Source organism: Larus michahellis, chromosome 4, assembly GCF_964199755.1.
Source record: "Larus michahellis chromosome 4, bLarMic1.1, whole genome shotgun sequence".
In the NCBI taxonomy this organism is placed as follows: domain Eukaryota; kingdom Metazoa; phylum Chordata; class Aves; order Charadriiformes; family Laridae; genus Larus; species Larus michahellis.
Window position 1 is genome coordinate 68,372,200 of NC_133899.1, and position 12,193 is coordinate 68,384,392.

The window sequence follows — 12,193 nt, forward strand, 5'->3', positions numbered from 1 at the left end:
CTGAATATTTTTTCATTATTAATAATGTTATTAAATGTTATAAAAAAACAAATGTCAGAATAATTCCTGTACAGGGGTAAATAAGCTCATAGCAAAGATTAATGTCACAGGTCTTTCATAATATTTCAGGAATACAATAAATTTAGTTTAAGAGGACTGCAGAAACAAATACAAGAGAATAGCATAATCCCAGAAAACCTTTGGTGTAGAAGTTACATAAATTATCACAAGAGTTCATTAGATTCACTCCTGATGCTTTTTCATTTAAGCGTTTGGCAACAGTTGAATCATTAAGGGTGCATCACTCCTATAGCAGATGGAATTACTACTGTTCAAAACCAAAAAAAGAGTGGAATGGAATTTACCACAGAGAAAGCTGGCATGTTTTTGTAAAATGTTCTACTGCTTCCTTCTTTCTGCTTGCAGCTTCATTTCACTGACAGCAATATTAATGGAATCTTCCTTGGTGCCACTTTTATCAAAAGGAACCATTCTTTTCCTAAGCGCTAGAAATAAGTCAGACAAAAAATTAATTAAACATCTTCAGAGAAACACATAGATTTTGCTGATTGACTATCCATGTTTATATGAAACATATACTTCATTATACAATATTATAATTTACACAGCAAGTAACACGGCATTAATAATTATTCAATATTCATACTGCTATGAATTGAGAAACTGACTTATTTTTCTAGAGAAACAGATTTTAATATATATAATACAGGCATGGCCAAGAGCTTTCTTATACAGAAGAAATGTAAACTGCATTTTAAAAAAATAATTGATAATTCCACTAACATTTAGTTTCCATTTAATTGTCCAGTATTTTTGTTTAAAACAAAATTGTTTACAAAGAAAATTCCCAAAGGAATATCTTTACCAATAGCATGGACTGAAGTCAACAAGTGACACTGAGCAGGTGTTCACAGGATGCCATACTGTGTATATACCCTCACAGCAGGCTGCATACATAATGCTTATCTCTAAATACTTTATATTGCATCAAAATATAGACAATACAAACTGAAAGAACATCTTATGATAAAGTGCTGGAGGAAAAAAAATTTAAATATCCAAATATCTAGCAATTATTTAACAAAAGACAGAAATTAAGGGGAAGAAAGTGAGCACCAGCTTATACAACATACCCTTCTTCTCTAATGGCCTTCCTTATATCATAAGCGTCTAAGAAAAATGTTCCTTCCTGATTGTTTATAATAAATACCCAGAGTGCAATGTTTTAATAGTCCAGTAAAATTGTAGCAATATATAACCAAAAGTTATTTCACAGGGAGCAAGTCTTCACAGTTTGATTAGTAGGAATGAGATGTTTTCACTTTCAGGAGGAGAATGAAATCACTGCGTTCGGGACATTAGTATAATAGTGAGTTATCATTTTTCAGCATAAAGTTTTCAGTATTGTTCCAAAACTATGCTACTGTATACTCCTGTGGTTTGTATTCAAAGTAAAGTGAAAAATCATAAAGGAAATTCATTGCTAAACTAAACCAATTTGCATTTTTCAAAGCGATGACGTCAAGCTTCCAAGCATTCCAGGTTGCTATCCTTGAGCAGCCTTAGAAGGTTTTGTTCTAGAATGGTGTCCCACAGCATCATGATGTTACAGTCTTTTTACTTGTAATTAAGTTACTTATTTATAAATGTCAATACAAATAGTCTTAAGAACTTATGAAAAAGTAGGGCGATAAAGACAGACATCAGCATACACTGCAGGAGTTAATTGATATGACAATAAAATCAGCATTCAGGGCAACTTGTTGTTAATCAACCATGATATCACTCCTACTATATACCATGTTGACACAAAAGTGTTGTGTATCGCCAGAGCCAAATGGTCAGAGAAGACCGTGATCCCACCTACAGAAGTTGGGAAAACTGGTGGCTATTTTCTTCTCCATAAAGTCACAGCTTATGAAGCCCTGGAACATAAATTCCTAACAACAATAGAAAGCCTGAAAGCCATATGGCTTCTGGGAAACCATCCAGGTTAAAACCTTGAAGTGATGAACTGTTCAAAGAGAAAGGCAGGACCCAATTCACAAAGCTAATGCAAAGCATGTGTAACTCTAAGGAATTTTGTAATATGAAATTTAAGAAAAATACAGTGGCCATGAAAAACAATTTCTGAGGATTATTCTTTAGATAACAACTAGTAGTGACTTTGTAGACCAAACGTTTTGGTCTGGTAATAAACCAGATTGCAAACCATGTCTAATGAATGCTTCCTTGTATAAATTATTTTCTCAGTTAGACTTCTTCCTCTCTCAGAAAATGTGTATAGAAAAAAAAGTTCATTCCCACGGCATATTTAAAATAGTTTGTTATGGAAAAGCTGTTATAATTGCAGAAATTTCACCAGAAACATGAAGACCAAACATAAAACAGAATGTCAATGTTAATTACTTTTCTCTTTAACTGCCTGCTGCATTGGCAACTTTTTTGCTAAATATATATATGGAAGCAGATTGTTTTTCCCTTATTTATTTTTTCATACTTTTTTGTCTCTCTTTCTTCAACCAATTTTAAACTTAAATCCCAGGATCTCTCTCGCAGATAAATTAAATTACATCAAACATGTCTGCTCTCCTCCCTGGTGCTCTCCACAAGTCATGAGAGACCCACATTGGGAAGGGAGCTTCTAGTACTACTCATTGACTCCATAATTAACTCTATAGGTTTCATGAATTTAAGAGAGATGGAGTGGGGAAACATTAAGTCACAAAGGCTTGCGAACTGCTCCAAAAGGTAAATGAAAAAAAAATAATGTCCATTCTTCTGATTCTGAAGAAGTAAGGAGAAAAATTAATCACAGAAAAATAGGTGATGACATGTATAGGTAGATAGATTTATTAAAAGCTACAGGAAGTTTGGGAGCAAAAAACTTCAAATTATACTTTGCTGTCAAAGTCTCAAATTATAACTCATTAATATCATTACTGAAATTAAAAGTTCGTGGCATTTATGTGACTAACATGACTGAAGTAGCTGATTTTATCATTTGCCACTCACTGACAATTACAAGAAAAGCTCCTTAATGTTAATACCGCTGCAGAATTTTCACTGTCCTCAAGAACTACAGCACCAACATCAAAATACACATTTGACTGGTGGAGATCAGGTGCAGCATGAAGGGAAAACATTTAGTCACTACCCAAAGTCTATGGAATAATTCACACACCTTAGTCCCATAAACTATCGCTGACATTCACAAAGGGCTGCGAAAGATGTGATGGGACTGATGGGAAACCTATTCTTTCCTGGAATGACAGCTGGAAGCATATTGGAGGACATCTAAAATGACATCAGGCATCTCCAACAGGCACCTGACTTGCTCTCATATTTACTTTCTAAGCATAAAGAACATATAATAGCACCAAATCTTCGGAGAAAAGAATCAGAAAGTGAGAAATTAACAATACCACCCAATTCTATCCTAGTCAAATCAAATCAGTGATAGGAAAAATATTCTATGCCTACTTCTCTGGTTTAGCCTCAGAAGATTTGACTAATGGATTTTTATAGAATACAAGTAAGAAACTAAAACTCTAAAGAAAACTCTGAAGATGTCTGTATGCAGTTCCTTTCCCTTAAAAACAAATAGGAAAAAGTGAAACACATTCACTGTTTTCTTACTTTTTTTTCTTTTTTTTTAAAAAAATATTATTGTTTAAAATAGCTTTTTACCATCTGGGCAAAAGAACAAAACTAAAAACACTCTCAGCACCATTCTGGGATTCGGAAAATATGAAATATGAAAATCAGCTTAATTCATGATGTGGAAAATACCTTCCTAAAGTTTTAAGCAAGAAAAAAAAAAAAAAGGTCCCTCAGCCATGCCTGAACGTGGTTTCAAAAGGAGCCTTGCTGAAACGCCGAAGACTTTGCAAATATTTCATAATGATCAACATTGAATCACTACAGTCTTTCATTCATCATTTATTTTTTTACCTCCAGAAAGCTTAGTGCTGGTAAAAATCATTTGAATCATACTGGTATTCAGAGCACATGGATCCTATTTCTCTGACAACTGCCTAAAATTGTTTTAAATGTACTAAAGTAACAAAGTCCTAGCAAGTTCCATTCTGGTTAAACAATATAAAGATACTGTAATATTTTAGTAACATTTATGCTGTATCTTTAAATTTCAGCAAGTTTTTCCAGTGGAATCACAGCATTGTTGAAGTTGGAAGGGACCACTGGAGGTCATCTAGTCCAACACGCCTACAAGGTATGGGTTATTTCTTTTCTATCCCCCAACCAGGTTGAGCTATACTTTGACTTGCAAGACTTTGACAGGGATGAGGTTAGGGAAAATGGAAAACCAGCTCTGAGTCAGGGGAAACTGTTCCTGAAGTACAGATGAGATGGAGGCATTTGCTCTTTTGCTTTAGTCACGTTACTGTTATTCAGTATGCTCTGCAAACAGATAGTAATCACAACCCACAGATTCTGAAAGGAAAAGAAACCAATTATCTTTAACCTCATCAGATCAACTCAGGACTTACTGGTGAGCACTAAAGTACTGCAGCACTCATTCTAAGATGCAAAGGTTTGAAAGTGCAATGAAGCCTGAAATAGGACTTCCCATTCCACAGAATGCAACTTACTGAATGGGTTCCCAGTACACAAACTGGCTACATTGAAAAGGAATGGAAGGCGATATCCTTCTGAAGAAAAGTATTCTGATATCCATGTGCTGATATGCTCAGAAAAACCTTAAAAACCTTTTTGTTTTAAAGCTAGTTTTGACACTCATGCAAAGGTGTGCCTGTACCAGCTAAAGATCTAATGTATCCTATCTGTCACCGAGCAGTTCCTAGCTGTATCATGCATGACCACAAGTTGTATACCACTAGAGGATAGAAAAAATAGTTAAAAAAAACTATTGAAGTAGAAGCAGAATTAGCGAATTCAAATTTCACTGTTAAACTGCTACACAAGCACAAAACTAACTGGTACAAACGAAAGATCTGGGAAACAATCCTTGGCTAAGGATGTCTCTCTGGTCCCTGAAAAGACACACAGCTTACGCAGGTATGATTCTTCATGCAGAGACTCAGAATCAAGTGCAGCCCTTTTTCTGGCGTAGGTTTGGATGACCAACAGAATATATTGTATGTCCCAGTTAAAAAAACCCAAACAACTATCAGTGGTATGTAATGAAATACTTCCTAGACAGAGGCATCCATCCAGCATCTAAAGTTAAAGCACAGGAAGACTCTTAAGATGGTTCTAGCATTTTTTTGGTCAAAAAGTAGTATCTTACTCTCTCAAGGGAAACAGCTTTAAAAGATGACAATACATTACTTGTAGATTTTTTTTTTTCTGTGAAACAATACTTACAACCTGAATCTGAGAGCAGTGAGCTGGACAAAAAGCTATTTTGAGTTTGCCAACTAGAAGAGGGAGCAGCCACTTCTATATCAGAAATTTCAGCATCCATTTTCACATCCTATGACAACCGAAGAAAAATAATTTTTATCTGTTAATATCAAGCAGCTGGAAACTTCAACAAAAAACATACAGTAGCACACATAGAGGTATATGCTGTGATTTCACACATGCTGGAAAATACTGATTTAAATTCTCAGAATTCTCAGTTTGCAGTTAGGTTCAAATTAATTTGCTTATGAGTTTCATGCCCATTTCATCGTTACAATATCTCTGTACAAAACTGCTTTGCCTTGAGAAAAGCATTGGGAGCACTGCAAGTTCTTGTCACTACAGTAAGTTGTAAAAATGCTCTCTTTCCTGTTTACATCACATCCACAGCTCAGGACAAAGCATAGCGACAGCACACACGTCAGTGGACGATGAATTCCTCATCAATGAACAGTCCATATGAATTCACTAAAGTTCCACAAATAAGTAGTAATAGAAATTAAATCCATTTTCCCTGTCACTGAGGAAACTCAAGCTTCATTGTTATATCAATGAAGTTGAACTTATTTTTCGACTTTTTTTTTGTTAAACCATTACATAAAGTCTGAAGTACAATGCTACTACTTATGGTTAGACGCATACAGCGTAGCTTCTTGGTGAGTAAAGTCATTTGGTCTATAAGCTGAAAAAAGATCATTTTAAAAAGGCCATTTAAGCAAAAATCTCCGTAAATCTTTATTAGCACTGCAGCAAGTAGTCCCCAGTTGCAATACCTTCCAAAATAAGATTAAAAGCTTGGCTTGATATCCAAATTACTCAGTTTCTTGAAATGAGAAGAGATAATAATACACAAATGCATCAGTTTATAAAACACTCATTTTTGCTACTGAATTCTTATCATAAACAGCCTCAGGGAATTTGTTAAAACATCTTGCAATTTATAATTCATGCTGATACTAACATTTGAAAACTAAACAGAAAACAAAATGAAATTCAACATTAATTTAGAGATACAGTGAGCTTTTGTCCCATCACCAAAGACGGATTTACTCCTATTAAGACTAATGGAATTAAACATATTAATCCCCTTATGTGCTGATGAGAGACTTAATACCTAAAGTGTACATAGCACAATAACAACTTTTAAGGACTAAAAAAAGGTTTTGTCTTTTCATTCTGCCTCCAGAAATGCTATCTTAGAACAGAGCTTTTAAACAAGCAAGGTGCTTCTACCACCACCTGCAATACAAAATGGCTTTCTCTACAGAAATTTTAACTTACAGAACGTGCCTTTTCTCATGTGCTTCATTTACAACTACACCTGCATGCTGTGTTTCATTAGATGGTCAGTTGTTCATGGCAGGGAAACTGTCCTAAAATATTTGCATCAATCTATCATAACGTTTATCTTCAGTTTTCCTCCAGCCTTCTCTTTTGATTTCGCTTCAGTTGGTATTCTCTATTATTTATTGTACTTTTATACATTATATTTACCTTCTTTTTCCCCAATTTCTTCTTTATCTACTATCACTCAGCCCTTTCTTAGTTGAAAAATCACAATTGTTGTACTCGATGGTATTCTGCCAGCCTCTGGCCTCCTTTATTACTGGAAATCTTACATTTTAACACTTACAAATAGCAATTATGATTTTCCTGGGCTTCTAAGCAACAGATACTTTACAGCCATCTGAAAAGACTACAGAGGAGTAAGAAGATTGAGTGGGGACAAATGAAATCATAAGAAAGGAAGAAAAATAACTGCTTTTAGGGGAACATTCAACTTTGGTTTCATTTTTGCTCCTTAAAATGAAAAGAGGCTAGGACACAGGATTAGATAATGCCTGTCTGAGATTAATGTTGGGAAGCAAGCTGAAAGAAGTTTATTACCAGAAAGGCTAGAAAGAAGAGCATAACAGAGGAGAAAGATTAATTCCACAAGTAATTTTATCTGAAAAGGTCAATGTAAAAATTTTACAGGAACTCTCTTTTTTAAAACATGCATTTTCCTATCACCTACCAAATATCTGTCTACTTTGTATAGCAGAAGTACTGCGTTGTGTACAGAGCATGAATCAAAATTATCAGAAAGAATGAACTTGCGTGTCCTCAAGCCTACACTCTTCCACCAACCCATTTTAGAGACTCCCAATAGACAAATAGTAAAATAAAAAAAATTAACCAACAATGCACTTGAGTGAGTTCCAAGGGAGGGTAAGAAAGGCAAGCATTAAAAAGGTTTTTTTTAGACTAAGCTAGCCTGATCACTGAAATCAGATTAGCACCCGTCTGTTACTTGTTTTTGAACATTCTGTTCTATTTGCAACAGCCGTGACAGCAAAGAGTACTGTATGTCATGCAAAAACCCAATTAGGCCTGACTAAATGGAAGCCATTAAATGCTCTCTGTTGTCCAAAGAAAGAGGAAATATTGTTTTGGGATCTGCTTTATACTGGATTCTGAATATAGAGTTCAAATCATGCAAGCTCAGTAAATTCAGTCAGCTTAGTGCAATATTATATTCTACCATCAGCTGATTGCATTCCACTTAGCTTTTCAAAGTTTTCCAAATTTCACTGGCTACTGAATTAGTAACTCTTGCATGAAGGCAAGAGAAATTCAAGAAACTGAAGATTATAATTAGCAACAGACTGAAAGTGAATCTGCCCTGCTTCTTCCTTTGGCTTTTTCAAGTAGCTTAATACCTTCTTCTTACAACAGCAACTTACTAAGCTAAAATACTCTGTATTTATGTTTTCCTTTTTCACTTTTAAAAGGACCTACAGGTATGCATGTCCTCATTTTACCGAAGGAAGACCACAATGGAGGAGATGGGGAATACAAACAGCTTAAATTTTTTTGATACATGGTGTGTGATCCTAGATTTTGAGCTCAACTGCATAGAGACACCGGTAAGAGTCACTGCCAAAGAATCCTGGTAAGTAGCAGAAATATTAGCATGACACTTCAGTTCTGATCACTTATTTCAACCATGTCCACAAGAAATTGTATTTCTGCCGAAATAGGTGACTGTCACAATGACACACAGTGAGATGTGATATGACAACGAACAAGCTAATACGAAGAGAAAGAAAGCATGTTAACAACTGGAAAGGTGAACTCATCACAGGCAATGTTTCTAAACAAGAGCACTGCATTTGTATTGCAGGGGGTTAGGAAATTATGCTTAGCCCTGCTATCAGTCCGCTAAGTGACCTTTAGCAAATCACTTCCCCTCTGTTTGCCTGGATTTTGTTTATGTATGAAACGGGCATCATACCGTATCTTTTGCAAAGAATGCAAAGATCAACTACTGAAAAATCACTATACACAATCTACAAATCAGTCACCCTTTTAATGGAGGAAGCAAGTTTCTGTATTTATCTTTTATGTGAAAGGACAAGGGAAAATTGAACAAACCAATCAAAAAAATTGCTGTAGACAGTAATTTGACAAAGCAGGTAAACACTTCAGAGTAGTAAGACACTTTTTTGTGAAATTTTAAAGATTTTTGGAAAGTATCCATGGCACTTTACAATGAACACAACACTTCTGTCATCAACTTTTACATCAGCCACGGCAGATACATAAACCAGAAACACTCATGTGTGATTTTAGTCTGTGTTTGTACTAGGATTTAATATACATCAAATAAGCTTACGTTGCTGATTCAAAGTAATCGGGAAACAAAAGTGGAGTACAAACACATACCTTGAATTGCGGGACTCTCTGCTTTGAATCTTCCAGCTGTTGCTGTAGAGAACTCACTATTTCTTTATACTTTGTATACCTTTCCTCAATCATCTCCCTTCGGCAATGGGACTCCTAGAAATGCATTGAAAGATCTAAACGATTTTGTAATGTGAAAAGCAATTAATAAATGTTGGCTGGCTATTGTAAGCAGAGTATCACCATGGATTTTCAATACAGCAAGAATGAATTAATTACTGACTTTCCGAGGCTGAAATACAGGGGCCATATGAAAGCATAATGTTCTGTACAGAAAAGTAACGTTAAAATGAAAACAGGTTAAAATGTGAACAGCCTCATCCTCAACTGGTGAATGACCTCTTATAACTCTTTCCAAAATTCATTAATATTATACCTTCTAACAAAGAAATTCTGTAATGGTGAAAAACTAATTACAGTACTGTAGAAACAAGCACTTGAAGAAAAAAAGTGTTCTAAGGATATGGACTAAACAGTATTTTCAAATAAGAAAACATAACACTTCTCACTGAACTAGCTAATGATTCATTTGAATGAATACAACTCCCAGGCAACTTGTGAGGCATTATCAAAGATTTACTTTCTCTTTCCTTCTCCCTTCCTATGAAAACATTAAGGGAAGAATTCCTAGCAGTGGAAAGCAATGAATGGCTTTTCATTCATGCATACCACTTGAGAGTAAAATATGCTATTGTACAAAAAAATCCAACGTATTATTTTCAAATAGAAGAATTAATGAAAGTCCAAACTGATATCCTTCTCACAGCTAAGGTATAAAGCTTAGCTCTCTTGAATAATAAATTATTTATTAAAAAATACACAGTTGTTGGTAGGGACTCGTCTTAAGAAAACAGCCTTTAAAAGACTAAGCATCAAGGAGAAAGAGCTAAAACTAAACCAAAGAATTTAGGTTCCAATCTAATGAACGTTGGCTAAGCGATAACTGCAGCAAATCAGAAAATGACAATGTCATTTCAAAGTAATGTTAAGCAAGACAGCGCAAGCATGAAGGAGATTGTAGAAACCCTACATTTAAGCTTCTGCTTTGCCTAGCTGAGAGGAGAATTTTTCCTTTAGCAGTGCAGAACCATCAGAAACAGAAAGCAAATGTCGACCTCTGTCAGAGCAAAAAGCTCTTCTGGGGATACCTGGAATGTGATATTAAAACTATATATCTCAACAATACTTTCTTTTTTTTAAAGACTCAGACATTTTAATCAGCATTTGTGTTCCTAAGTCTGTCGATGACAGCAATAAAATAGTATACAATTAGTAACACATGATGTCCTGCAAGAACACTTCGAAAAAACAATGTTCCAAACAAGTACGTTTGGAAATGTTCACACCTACCTCAGGATGAGAAATTCTATATAGGAAATAAAATGCAAATCATTATGCATTTGTTGATCTGTGATTTAATACTGATTTAAAATTTATGTTGTGCAATAAGGTTCCAAATTCTTTTTTAGTAAATGACCAATTTCATGTATGGAAAGTAATAATAATACAGTGGTTTAGCCACTTAGGCACTGAAGATCTAATTTGAGGCTTATCACTCTTGACAGCACTCCACCACTACTGTCAATATGTCCCACTGTGTCCAAACAAACACACCTTCATTTGATAGTGATACTGGAGAAATAAGTGACAATTATTGGCGTTATGTCAAAACAAAACAAAACAAAAAGCTGTAAAGCTCACCTATTTTCACTCATTACTTTAAATATTCAAATAACCAGCACAGGTTATTTCATTACAAATTTTCAATTTTCATCACTCAATACAAATATTCTGAACCAGTAACTAGGACTTGACCTAGTATGCTCAGTTACCAATGTTTGCTTAGAGCACCTCAGCAGTGTTACTAATTGAGACCTAATTTATAACCTCAAAAAATCTGTATAAACATGAAAATAAATTTCTGTATGTTTTTGTCTATATAATACGTACATATGTCATTTTAAATATCTTATCAACCTATTTATCTAGGCACCACTGAAAGAGTCAAATGAAATCTTTCTCACTCCAATATCTTTGAAATCTTCTAATAGGCTCAGTTTCTCAGGAACAGATTCCAGATGGTCTAAAGCTACTCGAGTACTCTGAAGAACAGAACACAAGACAAAACAGAAAAAAATAATCAATTCTTTCCGCTATCTCAAACATTAAAAACCTATTACACCTATGGAAACACATTTGTAGGTATGTACGTGTCTGTAAATTACAGAGGTCAACAGTAAACAGGCTGTTAAGGAAAAAGAAAGACAAAATAAAACACGAAGCACAGTTTCCCTAATTTGAATCTCCACGAATAGTTACCAGTTTATTGAGCAGAACAATACTTACTTACAATTTCAGAGTTTATGTAGCCTTCAGAATGAAATTTTCTTGTATTGCACTTCAGGGAGTAACTTACATTTAACAAAAAATGTAAAACTATACTCACAATGTTTATATATTTGTAGTTTAACACATAGTAGAAACATACCCTTTTTTTTTGGCGAGTACAAATATGCGCAGTTAGCACTTAGCTAAATATAGAACAATCAAATTTCCTCTTTTTGGTTTAGACATACGGTATGTACTGCTGAAAGATGAATTACTGCTCTAGGGAGTGTTAGGGTTGGACTCAAGTGACACAAAATATCTAGCGTATAGCAAGATGCAAAGAACTGAAGAAGATGAGTATCATGTTTCGTGTTTTGCGCACAGGTGAAGTTGGTCATGTATGAAGAGTAGTCATGCCCCATAAGCCAGATGCCTCTGGGGCTTCTCAAAGGCTGCCCCTATTATTTGCTGAAAAGCAAGTAGAAACAATACTGTTTGTACTATCTGAACAACAATTAGTATTTCCTCCACAATTCTATAAATCGCACTTCTTTGGATACGGTTCTGGTAACCTGGTATGCAATCTACTAGTAATAGGCTTCATTAACCATAGCACTGCTCTGGCACTTTCAAGCAAAAAATCTGTATAACAAACAAAATTCATCAATCCTGAAATCAAGTACTGTTATACTGTAAAGTCTGTGCAAGCCTGTGTTAACTTGCCCTTAAC

The 12,193-nt window shown here is 34.8% G+C and overlaps 1 protein-coding gene across 1 annotated transcript in view; it reads right to left on the bottom strand.

Moving 5' to 3' along the window:
- Nucleotides 1-280: 280 nt before the first annotated feature.
- The window catches only part of CEP128 (centrosomal protein 128), a 132,406-nt gene continuing 120,493 nt past the window's right edge, over nucleotides 281-12,193 (bottom strand). The window contains exons 21-24 of the mRNA XM_074585431.1: nucleotides 11,160-11,237; nucleotides 9,118-9,231; nucleotides 5,371-5,479; nucleotides 281-506 (exon numbers count right to left, since the gene is read on the bottom strand). Coding sequence (XP_074441532.1) covers nucleotides 400-506; nucleotides 5,371-5,479; nucleotides 9,118-9,231; nucleotides 11,160-11,237 — 408 coding nt within the window. The 3' untranslated portion in view covers nucleotides 281-399. The remainder of the gene's footprint in view (nucleotides 507-5,370; nucleotides 5,480-9,117; nucleotides 9,232-11,159; nucleotides 11,238-12,193) is intronic.